The following is a 20,413-nucleotide window of genomic DNA, read 5'->3' as shown; positions in this document are numbered from 1 at the left end:
ATTCAGGAATAGCGACATGAACTAAATGCCCCGTCCAAGCCAAAGAACTGACTCCAAAAAGCCCTGACAAATGATGATTGAGATGAGATTCGGCATTTTTAAACCATGAAACACTTGGTTTCCATTGAGGTTGTAGATGCAACCAACCCGTTGTTAAAAAGAGAGCAGAAAGAAATAGCAAGAAAAGAACTCCAGTACAAAGATCTTCATTAGTGCGTAAGCCAATTGTATACCACCACTGATAAACACCGGAATAAGCAATATTGACTAGACTGGGGGCACCTCCTCGGGTAAAGGCTTCTATGGCCGGTTGACCAAAATGAGGATCCCAAATTGCATGAGAAATAGGTCTTACATGTAAGGGGTCGCGGACCCATGCTTCGAAATTGCCTTGCCAAGCTACATGGAACAAATTACTAGAGGTCCACAGAAAGATTATAGCTAACTGACCAAAGTGAGAAGCAAAAATCTTTTGATAAAGACGCTCTTCGGTAATATCATCATGACTCTCAAAGTCATGTGCAATAGCAATACCAAACCAAATACGACGAGTAGTTGGGTCTTGGGCCAAGCCTTGGCTGAACTTTGGAAATCTTGATGCCATAATGCTTTTCAAATCCTCCTAGTCATTATCCTACTGCAATAATTCTTGCTAGGAAGAACGCCCATGTTGTGACGATTCCACCTAGAAGGTAATGAGCTACTCCTATAGCATGTCCTTGGACAATACTCAAGGCTCTTGGCTGGATAGCAGGAGCAACTTTTAATTTATTATGAGCCCAGACAATAGATTCAATAAGTTCTTGCCAATATCCATGGCCACTAAATAGGAACATTAAACTAAAGGCCCAAACGAAATGAGCACCTAAGAATAAAAGGCCATAGGCAGATAATGAAGAACCGTAAGATTGGATTACTTGAGAAGCTTGTGCCCATAGAAAGTCACGAAGCCACCCGTTAATTGTAATGGAACTCTATGCAAAGTTTCCTCCTGTAATATGAGTTACCACTCCCTGATCACTTATACTACCCCAAACGTCATACTGCATTTTCCAACTAAAATGAAATATTACTACCGAAATTGCATTGTACATCCAGAATAATCCTAGGAAGACATGATCCCAGGCAGATACTTGACATGTTCCTCCTCTACTAGGCCCATCGCAAGGAAAACGAAAACCAAGATTCGCTTTATCAGGTATTAAACGAGAACTGCGAGCAAATAAAACACCTTTTAGTAATATTAATACAGTCACATGGATAGTAAATGCATGAATATGGTGTACTAAAAAATCCGCAGTTCCTAATGGAATAGGTAACAAAGACACTTTGGCACCTACTGCTACCAAATCGCCGCCTCCCCAGGTTAAGCTGGTGCTTGTTGTTGCATCAGGAGCTGTCAAACTGGGTGCTAAAGCATGAGTGTTTTGCACCCATTGAGCAAAGATAGGTTGTAATTGTATAGCAGTATCTGAAAACATATCTTTAGGACATCCTAAAGCACTCATAGTATCATTATGAATATATAGACCAAAACTATGGAAACCTAAGAAAATACATGCCCAATTGAGGTGTGATACGATTGCATCATGATGTCTCAAAACATGGTCTAAAAGATTGTTGTATTGAGTAGTCGGATCATAGTCTCTTACCATAAAAATAGTTGCATGTGCAGCAGCGCCAACTATGAGAAATCCACCAATCCACATATGGTGCGTGAATAGAGACAGTTGGGTACCATAGTCAGTAGCTAGATATGGATAGGGAGGCATAGAATACATATGGTGAGCTACGACAATAGTTAAAGACCCTAACATAGCTAGGTTAAGAGCTAATTGAGCATGCCATGAAGTAGTTAAGATCGCGTAAAGACCTTTATGTCCTTCCCCTGTAAATGGACCTTTATGAGCTTCCAAAATATCCTTGAGGTTATGACCAATAACCCAATTGGTTCTATACATGTGACCAGTGATTAGAAAAAGAACTACAATAGCCAAATGGTGGTGTGTAGTATCGGTCAGCCACAGACCCCCCGTTACTGGGTTGAGTCCTCCGCAAAAAGTCAAAAAATTTGAATATTCTGACCAATTCAGGGTGAAAAATGGGGTCAATCCCTTAGCGAAACTGGGATAAAGTTGAGCTAAAAGCTCACAATTTAAAATAAACTCATGAGGAAGTGGTATCTCTTTAGGGTCCACTCCAGCATCTAAGAGTTGATTAATAGGTAAAGAAACGTGTATTTGGTGTCCTGCCAAGATAGAGAGCCAAGTCCTAGTAACCCTACTAAATGGTGGTTCAACATGGATTCTACATCTTGGAACCAAGTCAATTTTGGAGCAGCTTTGTGATAATGGAACCAACCAGCAAAAAGCATTAACACTACAAAGATCAATGCACCAATTGTGGTGCAGTAAAGTTGCAATTCACTAGTTATTCTGGATGCTCGCCAAATCTGGAAGAACCCAAAGGTTATTTGTATTCCTCAAAAACCTCCACCCACATCTCCATTCAAAATTTCTTGGCCTATTATCAGCCAAACTACCTGAGCACTGGGTTTAATGTGAGTAGGATCGCCTAGCCATGCTTCATAATTGGAGAAGCGAGCGCCGTGAAAGTACATCCCACTTAGCCAAATAAATATTATTGCTAATTGACCAAAATGAGCACTAAATACTTTGCGGGAGATCTCTTCCAAATTATTGGTATGGCTATCAAAATTGTGAGCATCAGCATGTAGGTTCCAGATCCAGGTGGTAGTATTAGGTCCCTTGGCTAGTGTCTTTGAGAAATGACCGAGTTTAGCCCATTTTTCAAAAGAGGTTTTAACAGGATCCCTATCCACTATGATCTTTACTTCTAGTTCCGGTGAACAAATGGTCATTGAGTTCTCCTCTTTCCAAACGAGACATGAGAAAAAACCCGCCGAATAAAAAAAAAGATATATTCTCAACTCGTTCCTCTCTTTATTTCCCAGTTCAAAACTAGAGCGACTATGATAGGGAAGTCGATTTGAGAGAGGTGTTCATATTTATTATGACATATCTGATAGGTGCTTAATGGACTGTTGCGAGATATAAAATGTCTTTCTCGTCGAGTGGTAAAAAAGATATCAATATTAATACAATCATTATCTTCATATCCAGATTTATTTATCCATATCTCTGGACCCATATGTTACAGATCACTTTTATAATTCAAAAGAACTTTGAATTGATAAATTATTAATAAATCTTTAATAAATTGTATCTCTGGACGGGATTTGCCCATAGAGAAAAGATTTTTTTCATTAACGATCCAAACTTCGGAATAATAAAAGGCGAGTAGAAAATTATTCAATCTCCCATTCGACACCATTCAATTCCTTCTCCGAAGGACTTTCCCAACTTATTGTTTCTTGCTTCTCAGATATTCTATCATCTATTTGATTCAGATTTGTGTTATAACTTGATAAAATCCAAAACATGTTCTTTTGGATTGAGCAAGCAACGTTGATATCTCCTTTTGCCTTTTGGCAAAGACATAAAAAGATGCGGAACAAGCAACAAATTTAAATAGTGTAAAACCTGCATAAAAATAAGCTACTGATGTGAGCAAAGCTAGAGCTACTGTGGTATTAATATCATTTGTAGGTGCGGCTAATTCCCCATGAGGTAATTTAATAATTCCCCAAGGAAAAAGAGCACCTGCCCAGTTAGAAACAAAGATAAATAGAAACATAGTCCCTATAAAAGGAACCCAGGGACCATATTCTTCTTCACCAATCTGAGTTCTAGCCAAGTCCCTAACAAATTCGAGAACATATTCCAAAAAAATTTGTGCTCCGTTCGGAATGATTTGTGGGTCTCGAACAGCTAGAGTAGCTGAACCTAATAAGATAGCAATTAAAATCCAGGAAGTTATAAGTACCTGTGCATGAACTTGAAACCCCCCTATTTGCCAATAAAAATGCTGACCTACTTCCACACCGGATATCTCATAGAAATAATTCAGCATGTTAATAGGAAATTGTAAAATATCCATATTACCCTTTATATAGAAATATGAACTTCAAAAAAAAATGATTTTGGTTCAATGACCGATTCCTCAATTATTTACACTATCATCAGTCAGGCTACGAAATAAAATAATGGAATGATTATTTGATTGATTAAGAAGATTTCTTTATTTCTATCAAAATAGATTATCTTAATCTATTCTATAAGATTTGGGAATAGTAGCCAACTTAGTTATAGCTTCTCTTTTTTTATTTTTAATTCACTTTTTATAGTACAATTCTCTACCCGCGCGAATTGCTAAAATTAATTTATTTAGGATCAAGCGGATTGGTCCTCTACCATCATCATTGGCTGGGATTGGGATATCCACGAGATCTGGGTCACAATCTGTATCAACTAAGCAAATTGTTGGAATACCCAAAGTTCTACATTCCCGAATAGCAGTATATTCTCCTTTTTGATTGAGAATTATTACAATATCGGGCAATTTTGTCATGTATCTAATACCCCCTAGATCTTCTTGCAATTTGTTCAATTCTCTCTTGAGTATTGCTGCTTCTTTTTTCGTAAATCCATCAAATCCTCCCGTATTTTTTTTTTCGTTAAATTTTTGAATTTTTCAAGTCTTGCTTCTGTAGTAAACCAATTAGTTAACATACCCGCGAGCCATTTCTTATTTACATAATGACATCGAGCTGCTAAAGCAGCTAATTTAGCAACATCAGCTGTTGATGTTTTGTACCAACTATCATAAATTGTTTTCCTCTTTTTGCTCCATCAAACACAAAATCACAGGCTTCTAATAAAAAACGAGTGGTGTAAGTTAAATTTATAATATGATTATCTTTACGTTCTTTAAAAATGTAAGGTGCCATTTTAGGATTCCATTTTCTGGTCTCATGACCAAAATGAACTCCTACTTTTACCATCTTCAAATTGATGTTCCAATTTTTTTTCGTCATTTTTGCTTTTCTTTTTTTACTATGTGTAATATCTACATTCCAATGGAATGGGTTAGATTGCTTGCCATAGCGTACTTGGTACAAGTATTCATTTCATTTTTTAAATGAAATCTAACAATTTGCTTTGCTCGTTTTGATTTTTTCTTTTTTATTTTTACTAGTTTCTTTTTTATTTTTACTAGCTTCTTTTTTATTTTTACTAGTTTCTTTTTTATTTTTACTAGCTTCTTTTTTATTTTTTGTTTTTTGTTTAAGAGATAAAATCAAGACTTGATATTGATGCTCAAAAAAAAAATCTTTGACTTTATTGATAAATAGACTTTTTTTACTCGTTCTCGAATTCATTTTGCTCCGTTTTACCAAACGGTTGAATCCAGTACCGACGGGTATCATTCCCCCCAGAATAACATTTTCCTTCAAGCCCTTCAACCAATCAATGCGACCTTGAAGAGAAGATTTAGCTAGGACCTGAGTAGTCTCCTGAAAACTCGCTTCTAACAGAAAACTTTGAGTATTCAGAGATGTGTTTGTCATTCCCAATAAAATGGTTCGATAGTTTATTCTTTTTTCTACATGTCAATGTCAACAACAATTAGAAAACTATTCTTTCTCTCTCATATTGTCCCTATTATTCGATGCTAATTTTAAATTAAAAATAGAGCATCTCGCTTTTGTTTTTAATGCGGAACACAGAAGATAATTTTTTGAAGAAAAAGTAAAGAGGAAATATGAATGAAAAGCAAAAAAGAATATAGAATTATAAGAAATAATATTCTTTTGACTGCGACTCAGAGTCTTATTCCCCAATATCTGAGTTATACAGAATAATAGATCGGAAATCATGTCGGAATATGGGCACATAATCATTTTTTTTATGAAAGATTTCATAGGTTCCACGGGTCGATCGGTACCTATCGATTATAATCGATATATAATCGAACTCTATTGTTTTTGTTTTTTTTTCGATTTGCTAGAAAGACATAGTATCAATTTGATTTCCCCTTGAACATTTTATTCCAATATGTGTGCCTTGAGGAGGACTCAAACCTCCACACTCAGCAGTAACGCGTGTTAGGTGTTTACCTCGTGCATATCGTATGCTCTTTTATAGAGCACGTCTGCTCTTGTTGACCCGCATGGCGGGCAATATACCTCTCCGCTTGGGGGAATAATATAGAACTATTCTGTCCTCATTGAGCAAGTGAGAAAATCTACGTGTCTATAAGGTGGAGCAGAGGTACTACCGCTCCGTGTATCAGCACGTCTGTGCTTGTAAGCACATGTGAGATACGTGGGGTATGCGGGGTATACGGGCCATTTTGCGACGCGTGTCTACTGAGACGAGACTGTTTTGGTCTCGTGTGTCTGCCATTTCACCATCAAGGCAGAAAAAAAAAAAATTATTTCCCTATTTCGAATACTATATTATACTAGATAGTTTGGGTTTGTCAAATACATTATCTATTTGTTCCATATTCAAATAATATATTTAACTAGGTCGTTTAGTTTTGTTAACTTTATTTTAATATTTGAATATGGAACAAATAGATAAAGTTGAACTTGCTAGCACATCTCACATCGTATTAATATGGTATTGCTCTATTCGTTAATGCAATAGTGAGAAATGGCATCTCAGGAATCAAAATCTTTTGATTCCACTTTTTTTATGGAAAATGTTGTAATTAGTACGAAAGCTATCTCTATTAATTATAAACTACGATCGAATCTATGGAAAGAACATATTGATTAGGAGTCGGAAAGACTCGATTCCCTTTATTGATCTTTTTTTATTCTTTATCACATCTACAGTAAAATGTTATATCAAAACATACTCTGTGTACCCGATCAGATCAATCGGGTCATGTCATGTAGTAACAAGGTTCAAATCTTTCAGTCTCTTAGGATGCCTCGGCTGCATGCATCACTGCACTTCCACTTGACACCTATCATCTAATAAATGGCTCGTCTCGCCATGACCTTATGAGAGCACTCATCTTGAGGTGAGCTTCTTACTTATAGGTGTTCAGCAATTATCCGCTCCGCACTTGGCTACCCAGCGTCTACCGAGGGCATGATAAATGGTACACTAGAGGTGCATCCTTCCCGATCCTCTCATACTAAGGAAAAGTCCTCTCAATGCTCTAATGCCTGCACCGGATATGGATCAAACTGTCTCACGACGTTCTAAACCCAGCTCACGTACCGCTTTAATGGGCGAACAGCCCAACCCTTGGAACATACTACCACCCCAGGTGGCGAAGAGCCGACATCGAGGTGCCAAACCTTCCCGTCGATGTGAACTCTTGGGGAAGATCAGCCTGTTATCCATAGATTAACTTTTGTCTGTTGAGCGATGGCCCTTCCACTCGGCACCGTCGGATCACTAAGGCCGACTTTCATCCCTGCTCGACGGGTCAGTCTTGCAATCAAGCTCCCTTCTGCCTTTGCACTCGAGGACCGATTTTCGGTCAGCCCGAGGAAACCTTTGCACACCTCTGTTACCTTTTGGGAGGCCTACGCCCCATAGAAACTGTCTACCTGAGACTGTCCCTTGGACAGTAGGTTCAGTCGCAAGGTTAGACTTCTGGCTCTTCTAGAGTGGTATCTCACTGATGGCTCATGCCCCCCCAGAAGAGGGCCTTCTTCGCCTTCCACCTAAGCTGTGCAACAAGAGCCCAAAGTCAATCCTAGAGAACAGTAAAGCTTCATAGGGTCTTTCTATCCAGGTGCAGGTAGTCCACATCTTAACAGACATGTCTATTTCACCGAGTCTCTCTCTGAGACAGTGCCCAGATCATTACGCCTTTCGTGCAGGTCGGAACTTACCCAACAAGGAATTTTGCTACCTTAGGACCGTTATAGTTACGGCCGCCGTTCACCGGGGCTTCGGTCGCTGGCTTCCCTTTCATCAGGTCACCAACTTCCTTAACCTTCTGGCACTAGGCAGGCGTCAGCCCCCATACATCGTCTTACAACTTTGCGGAGACTTGTGTTTTTGGTAAACAGTCACCCGAGCCTGGTCATTGCGACCTCCTTTGTACAAGGAGGCACCCCTTCTCTCGAAGTTACAGAGCTATTTTGCCGAGTTCCTTAGAGAGAGTTATCTCGCACCCCTAGGTATTCTCTACCTACCTACCTATGTTGGTTTCAGGTACAGGTACCTGTTTGTTGAAGGTCGTTCGAGCTTTTCCTGGGAGTATGACGTGGGTTACCCGACGTGGAAACACACTGGAATTCATTGGACATCGGCTTGAGGTATTTTCTCTACCCCGTTTTGACCCCGCTTTTTTGGGGTCACCTTCTGACCTTGAACTGCAAACCAGAAAGACGGCTAACTTAGCCTACTCCGTCCCTCGGGACCAACAAAGGGTAGTACAGGAATATTAACCTGTTGTCCATCAACTACGCCTTTCGGCCTGATCTTAGGCCCTGACTCACCCTCCGTGGATGAACCTTGCAAAGGAATCCTTAGGTTTTCGGGGCATTGGATTCTCACCAATGTTTGCGTTACTCAAGCCGACATTCTCGCTTCCACTTCATCCACATCTGCTCGCGCAGACACTTCCCTCTGAGGCGGAATGCTCCCCTACCGATGCATTTTTTATTACATCCCATAGATTCGGTAGATCTCTTAGTCCCAATCATCTTCGGTGCAAGAGTGCTCGAGCAGTAAGCTATTACGCACTCTTTCAAGGATCGTTGCTTCTAGGCGAACCTCCTGGCTGTCTTTGCACTCCTACCTCCTTCATCACTCAGCGATCATTTAGGGGCCTTAGCTGGTGATCTGGGTTGTTTCCCTCTTGACGATGAAGCTTATCCCCCATCGTCTCACTAGTTGACCCTTGTTTATCTCTAGTATTCAAAGTTTGTCTCCATTTGGTACCGCTCACGCAGCCCGCACCGAAATAGTGCTTTACCCCTAGAAGATCCAGTCAACCGTTGCGCCTCAACGCATTTCGGGGAGAACCAGCTAGCTCTGGGTTCGAGTGGCATTTCACCCCTAACCATAACTCATCCGCTGATTTTTCAACATCAGTCGGTTCGGACCTCTACTTAGCTTCACTTAAGCTTCATCCTGGTCATGGATAGATCACCTAGGTTCGGGTCCATAAGCAGTGACAATTCAATTGCCCTATGAAGACTCGCTCTCGCTACGGTTCCGGTGGGTTCCCTTAACCAAGCCACTACTTATAAGTCGTTGTCTCATTCTTGAACAGACACGCGGTCAGATCTCCTCCCACTGCTTGAGATGAGAAACAGGCAGGTGGTCGGATCTCCTCCCACTGCTTGAGAGCGTCACAGTTTCATATTCTATTTCAATCCCCACTGGGGGTTCTTTTCACCTTTCCCTCACGGTACTATTTCGCTATCGGTCACCCAGGAGTATTTAGCCTTACAAGGTGGTCCTTGCTGATTCACAAGGGATTCCACGTGCCCCATGTTACTCGGGTTAGAGCGTAAGCTGTCACGATGCTTTCGGCTACTGGACTCTCACCATCTAGGGTGCGGTATTCCACCCACTGCTTCGCCTAGCAGCATGACACTTATATTTCTCTCCCACAATCCCATTTAAACGGTTTAGGCTGATCCCATTTCGCTCGCCGCTACTATGGGAATCGCTTTTGCTTTCTCTTCCTCTGGCTACTAAGATGTTTCAGTTCGCCAGGTTGCCCCTTGTCTGCCTATGGATTCGACAGATAGTTAAAAAGGTTAACCTATTTAGGGATCTCTGGATCTATGCTCAATTTCCACTCCCCAAAGCATTTCGTCACTTACCACACCCTTCTTCATCTCTAGCTGCCTAGGTATCCACCGTAGGCCCTTTAGTTTTTTGAACCTTGCCATTCAAGGTCGTCTTAAGGAGCTACTATAGTAAAGACATGAAAGCATCTTATCAACGTCCATGAATGATAAATAATAGATAAAATTGCCGATTCTGACTAATCTGCTCTGCAGAATCATCACGGGATGGAGATAAGTGGACTCGAATCGCTGACATCCGCCACAGGGTCAACCACTGTCTATTGGACCCTCTTGATTAAGTCTACTATAGAAGGTCAACAACCAACAATGGCCTTCCCCCCGAACACAGCTCATAATTTTCATTGTACTATGCTCTCCAAAGAGAAACTCCTCCCAAAAGAAAAAGTTGTCGACCCTAGGAATTCTTGAAGTTCTGAAGAATTAAAACTCCGGAAGAACCAGGAACAAAAAGCTCTTCTTTTTTCCACCCAACTCTTTGGTCTTAAAAAAGAGTTCCCTTCTTTGATCCTTCCTGCCCAATCGGAAGGGACATCTAATGCGTTCCACTTCTCAAATCAGGGTATGTGGTCGGTCTATGACCCCTGGATGTTGAAAGCATCCTTGGAGCGATCTCATAGTTCCTACGGGGTGGAGATGATGGGGTTGGTCCATGGCATGACTTTTCCTTCTGCCCCATTTTTGGGGCTCAAAAGGGTTAGCACATCAAGTTGTTCGCAAGGGCCAACTTGATCCTCTTCCCCAAGGATCCTAGAAGAAGGATCCCTAGGAGAGCCGTCGACTCCAACTATGGGCCATGTACGATTGATACTAGATCTAACCAACTACCCACCCTACCTTCTCTACGTTCTTGATAGTCTATCTTCATCTCAATAGAGTTTTTTAGTGGCATGTTACGGTCCTTTCGCCCATTACTGAAAAAAAGTGAGCCACTGGTTCAGGTAAAAAATACTATCATTACCGCCTAAACAATCAGACATCCAACCCGTAATCACAATGACCCGATTGCAAGAGCGGAGCTCTACCAACTGAGCTATATCCCCATAGATGTCAAATGAAGCAGACAACAATCCTACTACATAGCGCATAATGGGTGGGCTATCCTGGGCTTAAACCAGAGACCTCACCCGTGAAGTAAATCATCGCACCTATGATTACGTGAGAATCAGCTCTCTCTTCATTCAAGAGCGACTCATCCTTCCCAAACATAGCATACAATTTTCCGTTGTACTGCGCTCTGCAAGTGTACTTGTTCCCCTTCCTTCTTCTTCTTCGCCAACGGCAAGAAAAGAAGTCAAAAATTGGATGAGAAGAGAAAAGGAGGCGTTAATAAGATCCTCCTAACCCAATCCTAGACACTCCAAGATCCTTTTTCGATCCTGCTTTTCTCATCGTTCATTAGGAGATGAATAACGATTTCCTAATGTACTGATCCAGGAATTGTTCATAGTGATTGAGTGAGTCGAAGACCAAGGAAGTATTTACTTCCACTCTTTTTTCTCTTCTTCTTATAACTATAAAAAGTATCCCGGTCGGACAAGAATCCTATACTATAGATTTCTTTCCCGCATCCTACGAAAAAAGCATGAAAAGACTCGAATGATATGATCCCTCTGTCACCTTAGAATAAAAGGTGATCTCGTAGTTCTTGGTCTGTGAAGATGTGTTATTAGGTGCTTTTTTTACACATTTAGGCTTATAAATAAGAACTTCAACCTGTGCTCGAGAGATAGCCTTCCATACACTGATAAGATATGTATGGATTCTCGAGAAAAAAGTAGCCAAATTGGCTACCAGGACCGCCCAGATCCGATATATAATATTCATATCAATGGAATTATTCAATCTATCTAATGAAAAATAGTCCTAATCTCCCATCCAATTTTTTGGGTTTAAATGCGGAACCAACGACCTACACAAAAGCGAATTTATTCAAGAAAAAGTAAATAGGAAATATGAATGAAAAGAAAAAAAGAAGAAAAAGAAAAAACAACTTTGTTGATAATAAAAAATCCCTTTTGGAAAAAGAGCCCTTCGTAGATTTTGGTCTTTGATAGATTGATTTTATTTTTATACATAATATGAACAAAAAGGGCAGGCTCGATAAAAAAAAAGCCGAGCGGGAGAGCTGAATGAATCGAAAGGTTCATGTTCGGTTTGGGAAGAGATTATCCATTCGTTCAACTTATGAATAGATAATCTACTTTCATTAAGTAATCTATTAGATAACCGTAAATAGAAAATATCAAGTACTATTCAGAGTTCTGAAGAACTATGTAAAGGAGTTGCTAATCAACTTGAGCAAGCTCGGGCTCGCTTACGGGAAGTAGAAAGGTGGGTACGCGAAATTCGGGTAAATGGATATTCTCAAATACAACAAGAAAAAAATGATCTTATCAATGTTGCTTCTATTAATTTGAAACAATTAGAAAATTTAAAGAATGAAACCATTCACTTGGAACAAGAAAGAGTAATTGAACTGGTTCAAAAACAAATTTCTTACCAAGCTGTCCAAAGAGCTCTAGGAACTCTGAATAGTCATTTGAATAGCGAGTTACATTTACGTACGATCGAGCATAATATCGACCTACTCCTAGCCATGAAAAACATAACTGATTAATAGTATATATAATATAGTAGGTCTTATTTTTCAAAAGAGAATTAACTAGTGTTAATGGTAACTATTCGACCCGATGAAATCAATAGTATAATACGTAAACAGATTGAACAATATAATAACGAGGTCCAAGTTGTTAATATTGGTATTGTACTTCAAGTAGGGGATGGCATTGCTCGTATTCATGGTCTTGATAAAGTAATGGCAGGGGAATTAGTAGAATTCGTAGATGGTACAGTAGGTATTGCCCTAAATCTAGAATCAGATAATGTTGGAGTTGTATTAATGGGTGATGGCTTGATGATACAAGAGGGCAGTTCCGTAAGAGTAACAGGAAAAATTGCTCAGATACCAGTAAGTGATGCTTATTTGGGTCGAGTTGTAAATGCGCTAGCTCGACCTATTGATGGTAAGGGGAAGATTTCATCTTTCAAATCTCGATTGATCAAATCTCCCGCCCCAGGTATTATTTCAAGACGTTTTGTATATGAACCTCTTCAAACGGGTCTTATTGCTATTGATTCTATGATCCCTATAGGACGCGGTCAGCAAGAATTGATTATTGGGGACAGGCAGACCGGTAAGATGGCAGTAGCTACAGATACGATTATAAATCAAAAAGATCAGAATGTAATATGTGTTTATGTCGCTATTGGCCAAAAAGCTTCTTCCCTAGCTCAGGTAGTTAATACCTTTGAAGACCGTGGCGCAATGGAGTATACCATTGTGGTAGCGGAAACTGTGGATTCTCCTGCTACATTACAATATCTTGCTCCTTATACAGGAGCAGCTTTAGCTGAATACTTTATGTATAAAGAACAACATACATTAATCATTTATGATGATCTTTCCAAACAAGCACAAGCTTATCGACAAATGTCTCTTCTATTAAGAAGACCCCCTGGCCGGGAAGCTTATCCAGGAGATGTTTTCTATTTACATTCTTGTTTATTAGAAAGAGTAGCTAAATTAAATTCTCAGTTAGGTGGAGGGAGTTTGATTGCTTTACCAATAGTGGAGACTCAAGCTGGAGATGTCTCAGCTTATATTCCAACTAACGTAATTTCCATTACCGATGGGCAAATCTTCTTATCAACTGTTCTATTCAATGCAGGAATTCAACCTGCCATTAATGTAGGTCTTTTCGTATCTAGAGTAGGATCCGCAGCTCAGATGAAAGCTATGAAACAAGTAGCTGGAAAATTAAAATTAGAATTAGCTCAACTTGTAGAGTTAGAAGCTTTTGCACAATTCGCTTCTGATCTTGATAAAGCTACACAAGATCAATTGGCAAGAGGTCAACGATTACGCGAATTGCTCAAACAATCTCAATCGGATCCTTTAACAGTGGAAGGACAAATAGCTATGATTTATACTGGAACGAATGGATATCTAGATGCATTAGATATCGTACAAGTTAAAAAATTTATCCTTAAGTTGTGCGAGTATTTAGTAAAAAATAAACCCCAGTTTGGAGAAATTATACGTTCTACTGGGATATTGACGGAACAAGCAGAAGGCCTTTTAAAAGAAGCTATTCAATAAAATATCCAACTTTTTCTTATGTTGGGAATAAGATAAAAGAGTTTAATAATCATTTTGCAACATTTACAAAGCATAACGCATTATTACGTCCAATAGGATTTGAACCTATACTTAAGGTTTAGAAGACCTCTGTCCTATCCATTAGACGATGGATGCTTTATTTTCATTATTCCTTGAAATACTTTATCAGGAACAAAAAAGTATGATTTTTTCTCCATCCACAACCAGATTCGAGAAAGAAAGAGAAAGAATAGATATGTAACATGGGCATAAAAAATTCATGTGAATGAGAGAGAAGTTGACATGAAAAATTTGAATAAGGAATATAAATGAGTGGGTAGCGGGAATCGAACCCGCATCGTTAGCTTGGAAGGCTAGGGGTTATAGTCAACGTTGATTAACGCCTCTAATTCAGAACCAAACATGAAAATTTCATTTCATTCGGCTCCTCCATGGGAGAGAGATAGAATGGGAGGTCTAATGAAAAATGATTATTCAAATAATAATAAATATTTGTGAATAAAAAAAAAAAGAAAATTAAAAAATAGTTTTGCTCTGCTCCATAACATCTATGTTAGTTTATTTGTAGTTCTTTCTTTCCTCTTAATTTTAGGTGAACAACCTTAAATATAGAATACCTATTCACTTTATAGATGATCCCTATAGAAAGAATCTATTTTTTTACATGTATAACCTATGTAGATAGATAGACATAGATCTATACATATAGATCTATATCTACGTGCATAAACTCTTTTCATACTGGGATTTCATTCTTTTTTTTTTTGCACTCAATAAGAATCTTGTATTTCATAAAAATCAGGTGCAATATAGTCTTTGCATAAAGGCCACCCAATCCAACTTTCTGGCATCAATATATGTTTTAGACATGGATGACTTTATAAAATATTCCCAACATATCATAAGATTCCCATTCCTGGAAATTAGCACCTTTCCTAATATGTAGAACAAACGGGATTCTGGGATCTTCCCTTGGGACAAATACTTTTATACACACCTCTTCGGGTTGATCTGCATTATCGTTTATTTTCTTAAGATGATATACACTAGCTAAGGAACCCCCTGGTGCTACATCATAAGCACACTGAGAATGAAGATAATTAAAACCATAAACATATAGAGCAACGGCTATAGAGACCCAATCCTCGGCTTTGATCTGTAATGTTTCTGTGCCTTGGTAATCAAAACCCAAAGGTCTATGAGCTAACTTATGCTTGGCTAGCCAAGCAGATAATCGACCTTGCATTTGATTACTATTTATTGTCAAAGTATCTGTATAAGGATTTGACATTTCTAATGGAATTTTTAAAATTTATTTTTTATTTCCTGCTCGTTACTTTTTACTAACGATTATTCATTTGCCAGCAACCTCTCGTATTTTCTTCAAATTTTTAAAAGGGTATGATATCTCTGAAATGGGTTCAGATGTTTTGGGAGTTATCTCTAAAGTCGACTCAAACCGAGATTCATAAGATTGATGAAAAAACTTCTCCTCCTTATTTTCAATAAGAATACTGGATCCAAAATGAAACCTATGTTTTCTAGTGAAATACCTCTTTCCTTGTTGAAACTCGTTTCTATCTTCAAATATTTCTTGAGCTATTTTTTCACGAAGTTTTATTATAGTCAATTGATTGAGGTATGGCATGCTACCAGTGAATATTTGAGACGAGAAATGAATCCAAATTTTAGGATGACTGATCCTCTTAATCCAGTACATATGATGTCCTTTTCAGGAGCTAGAGGAAGTACATCCCAGGTTCACCAATTAGTAGGTATGAGAGGATTAATGTCAGATCCTCGAGGAAAAATTGTTGATCTACCCATTCAAGGGAATTTCTGCGAAGGACTTTCTTTAACGGAATATATTATTTCATGTTACGGTGCTCGTAAAGGAGTTGTGGATACTTCTATATGAACAGCAGATGTTGGATACCTCACACGTAGACTTGTTGAAGTAGTACAACACCTCGTTGTACGTAAAGTAGATTGTGGTACTATCCAAGGTCTTTTTGTAAATCTCATTCAAGATCGAGAAACAATCAAAAATAAATTTGTTCTACAAACACTAATTGGTCGTGTATTAGCAGATGATGTATATATACACGGGAGATGTATTGCCATGCACAATGAAGATATTGGAATTAAACTTGCCAATCAATTATATTATTTCCAAGTACAACCAATATATATACGAACCCCTTTTACTTGCAAAAGTATATATTGGATTTGTCAATTATGTTATGGTCGGAATACTACTCATAGCAACTTAATCGAATTAGGAGAAGCAGTCGGCATTATTGCAGGCCAATCAATTGGAGAACCGGGAACTCAACTAACACTAAGGACTTTTCATACTGGTGGAGTATTCACGGGTGATATTGCAGAACATGTACGAGCCCCGTTCATCGGAAAAATTGAATTAAATGAAAATTTGGTTTATCCTACCCGTACTTGTCATGGGCATCCTGCTTATATATGTCATAATAGTTTAGACGTGACTATCAATAATCAATATGAAGTAAAAAACTTAACGATTCCGCCAGAAAGTTTGCTATTCATTCAGAATAATCAACTCGTTGAATCGGAACAAGTAATTGTCGAGGTTCATGCTAGAAGATCCCCCTTTAAAGAAAAAGTAAAGAAACATATATATTCTGACTTGACAGGAGAAATGCACCAGAGTATCCCTGTGTCTAATTTTATATTAGAGACAACTCATTTATGGGTATTATCGGGAAGTATATATGAATCCATTGTAGTACCTTTTTCTTCAGATCAAGATCAAGTGGATATTCCAGAACTTCTTCTTGACAAATATAAATCACTTTCAAATTATTCGGTGGATCAAGTGAAACACGAATCAGTTGACTCAAACTGTTTTGAAAAAGGAAAAAAAATCTTGAATTATTTCAAAACTGATCAAACCATACCTAACGAACATAAAGACTCTATCTATTCCGCCAAATTATTTTTGAAAATACCCATATGAGTGTAAAAAAGGAAAAATCATCAGAATCATTCCTACAAGCAGAAAACAAAGAAAATATTATGCCCCCAATCCTTGCTCCTCTTAGTCAAGATAGACTTCCTCGAGTTACTCATAGGGAATAATAATCGAAAACCAATATAAAAGACAACACACAAAGAAAATTTCATGCATATCTCAAACTGTTTAGTGATTGTTTTTAGTAATGTTGTTTTGCTTGTGTACTCAGTGATAAAACTCTTCAGTAGTTAGGAGACAGGTGACTGACTCAGATTGGACAATCAGGTATCACTGACAGAATGATGACTTGGTTGATACTGCTTAGGACACGTAAATTGCTCAATCGATTACCCTAAGACTAGGACATTGATCAGTTTCAAGCCATGAGGGTTTTGAAAGAACTAGGATGTCACAAAAGCAAGTAAAATATATGTATGAGTGAAATCAAAGATGCATGAAAGTAGGAAATGCCAACGTTGTGTGGATAGTGGAGTGCTTGAGTACAAGAGGCACCTATTTGCCAGGTTTTCACCTGCTTGGCAAAGTTTCTTTTTTTTTTTTTGAGGACTTTTTATGATTTTTTCAGGACTTTTTATCTGTACATGTTGTTGGAGAAGAGAATACTAAGTGAAGAACTTCTTCAAGTGGATGGTGTTGATCGGTTCATAGAGTTGTTCTCCTTCCGATGTTGAGAGCTGATAGGAACCAAAGCCAAAGACTATAGTAACGATGTAGGGACCCAGCCAGTTGGGTTCAAACTTCCCTTTGTTGTCTTGAAACTGTTGATTTTTAGGATTTTCTCTCATAACAAGATCACCAACCTAAAATTATCATTGTTGAACCTTCTTGTTATATCCTTTAGACATTCTCTTTTGACACACTCTTAGATGATAAAACGCCACTTGTTGATGTTCATCCAGCAACTCGAGTTCTTGCAATCTAGATATTATGTAGTCTTCATCAGTAACAAGACCTTGCAAAGAAACTCTCAAAGATGGTATTTCCACCTCAATAGGTAAAACTACTTCGGATCCATACACTAAAGAAAAAGGTGTAGCCCCAGTAGGTGTTCTAATAATTGTTCTATAAGCCCATAGTGTAGGATTGAGTTGTAGATGCTAATCTCTCCTAGATTTGTTTACTGTTTTGTGTAAGATAGTCAGCAGATTTTTGTTAGATGCTTCAGCTTGTCCATTTCCTTGAGGGTAGTATACGGATGACCAGTGTTGTTTAATTTTGAATTTTTCATAGAGCTCATCTAGATCTTTATTCTTGAATTGTCCTCCACTATCAGTCACAATGGATGAAGGTATCCCATACCTGCAAATGATATAATTAAGGATGAACAGAGCTACTTGTTTACCAATTGCTTTGATGAGCGAAACCGCTTCTACCCACTTAGTGAAGTACTCAGTGGCAGTTATGATAAACTTGTGTCTGTTGGATGATGAAGGATATATTTGACCAATGAGATCAAAGGCCCATTGCTAAAAAGGCCAATGTGTAATGAAGGGTATGAGATCCCTTACTGGAGCATGAATGAGATTCCCATGTAGCTAACACTTCTCACAAGTTTTAGAAAACTTTATAGCGTCTTTCTCCATGTCTGGCCAGTAGTAGCCAACCCTTAGTAGTTTCTGAGCTAAAATTAGACCATTTGAATGAGATCCACAAATACCTTCATGGACTTCCGATAATGCATGTTGGGACTCTTCAGTTTATAAACACCTGAGCAAAGTACTTGTTGTCCTCAAAATTTGATTCCCTTCAATGTCCTTAAGATAATATGGTCTAAACTGGGTGCAGAGAAAACATCAAAGATAAGGAAATTCCAGAGACAACATATGACAAGGTTTATTTAAACCTTCTACACTTCGGGCTTCCTTAGAGCCCAGGTGGGTATACCTTTGTGAATTAACTTCACACTTTTAAACAATAAACCCACAACAAACCAGTCCAGAAAACCAGTGGATTTATTCACCTTGAAATCAACTGAAAACAAATAATAGAAACTGTACTTAACTTCAGCATTTTTGATCAACAAAGTATGCAATAAACAACCTTGATTAACACCAGTGCCTTATCCAAGGTTACAGAGTCACCTAAACTCAAATAAAACTCCTGAAGCAATATATCTTTATGCTTCCCGTCGGCTTGGTTTCCACTAATCCTGATATATGCCTGACACATACAAGAATTCAATCATTCTAGACTAAGCTATGGTCCTCAAAATTCAAAGTTCCTTCCAAAGAATTTACTGGTATGAGTGATCCCGCGTATTTAATTTCCCTCCTAAAGAGAAAAGCTAACAAACACTTATACTGAGATTGCTTTGCAATTCCATTCAAACTAAACAACCCTGGATTATTCAGAATAAAGACAGTAAATAAATTTGTGAACAAACTTGAAGACAACACATAACTTTTACTCAAAACCGATGGCCTGTATATTGATATTCATTTCAAAGAGTATTACAATAAATTCTGATTCTCCATTAGACTTAGAAAAGCTCAGATAAATTTTTGCAGCATTTTCTTACAAAAATTTTGTGATCCCTTTTCCTCTAGTCCTGGTATCCATTTATAACAACATGGATGCACAAAGCTTCGGACTTCTCGAGGAGAGTTTGTTACAATTATTTCAAAAATTGAAGAGATTACAATTTTTGCGCAAAAGCAGTTATGCGCTCTTTTTAGCCTCTGCAGTTTGTTCAACGGGCTGTTCGGTTGCAACCTCTTCTATCTTTTCAAGGGCGCTCTCCAACTACTCCGGGTCATGGGTGGAATATTTAACTTCCCACTCATTAAATGTCTCTTCTATCGGCCATGAAAAATTAATCACATCATCTTTATTTTTAGTCAACCTTTTCCAAGAATTTCTCAGTTTGTTGACTTCTGAATTAAGAAAACTATAATGTGATTTAATTTTTTCTATTTCCTGTATTGTTATAACAAAGAAAGAGGTATCATCAAGATCAATGATTCCCTTAACCCTTGCTGACAATTTGACTTCTATCTCTTTAAGCCATACTTGCTTATCTTTCAACTGATCCGGATTGGCAAAAATTCCTGGGAGCAACTCACAAACTTGATCAGTGTATTCCTTCTTAAGCAATTTAACCCTTCTATCTACATTATCCACTTCTATTTCCAATTGCAATAAGGCCTTAGCGACATCAGAAGTGGATTTGATAATGGGATTAGCTCTTGCTTCATCACAAGATACACACATGAACTCTAAATCTTGCTCCCTTGGTCTCCATCTGTCAAAAATGGGTGTCAAAATTGCCTTATCTCTTCTCAGCTCATTCCATATCTCCATAATCTTTCCCACATTGTTGTAGAGCAATGAGGCATTTATTGTCTCTGCAAAACTGGAGATTGTGGCCCTTACTTTCTCCTCATATTTCCCTGCATACAAGGCCTGAGCCTGCTTCAGGTTTTCTAATTCTTGAGGAGTAATCTCAATCATTTGGGAGCTGGAAGGTGCTGGGGATAGTGGAAATTCGATGATAGGGCTTGTA

At 38.4% G+C, this 20,413-nt stretch overlaps 1 protein-coding gene and 2 pseudogenes across 1 annotated transcript; 1 reads left to right on the top strand and 2 right to left on the bottom strand.

The window, feature by feature from the left end:
- Window positions 1-570: 570 nt before the first annotated feature.
- On the bottom strand, window positions 571-2,881 carry LOC131064669 (photosystem I P700 chlorophyll a apoprotein A1-like; annotated as a pseudogene).
- A 1,179-nt stretch (window positions 2,882-4,060) lies between these two features.
- On the bottom strand, window positions 4,061-5,096 carry LOC131064672 (small ribosomal subunit protein uS2c-like; annotated as a pseudogene).
- Window positions 5,097-12,028: 6,932 nt separating this feature from the next.
- On the top strand, window positions 12,029-14,297 carry LOC131064681 (ATP synthase subunit alpha, chloroplastic-like). The gene has a single exon (XM_059210839.1). It carries the CDS (start codon window positions 12,393-12,395, stop codon window positions 13,878-13,880), a length of 1,488 nt encoding a protein of 495 aa, XP_059066822.1. The 5' UTR covers window positions 12,029-12,392; the 3' UTR covers window positions 13,881-14,297.
- Window positions 14,298-20,413: the final 6,116 nt, after the last annotated feature.

The sequence above is a fragment of the Cryptomeria japonica genome, chromosome 8 (assembly GCF_030272615.1).
Source record: "Cryptomeria japonica chromosome 8, Sugi_1.0, whole genome shotgun sequence".
Classification (NCBI taxonomy): domain Eukaryota; kingdom Viridiplantae; phylum Streptophyta; class Pinopsida; order Cupressales; family Cupressaceae; genus Cryptomeria; species Cryptomeria japonica.
Note: the sequence above shows the minus strand (reverse complement) of the source record. Positions and strands in the feature narration are given on the sequence as shown.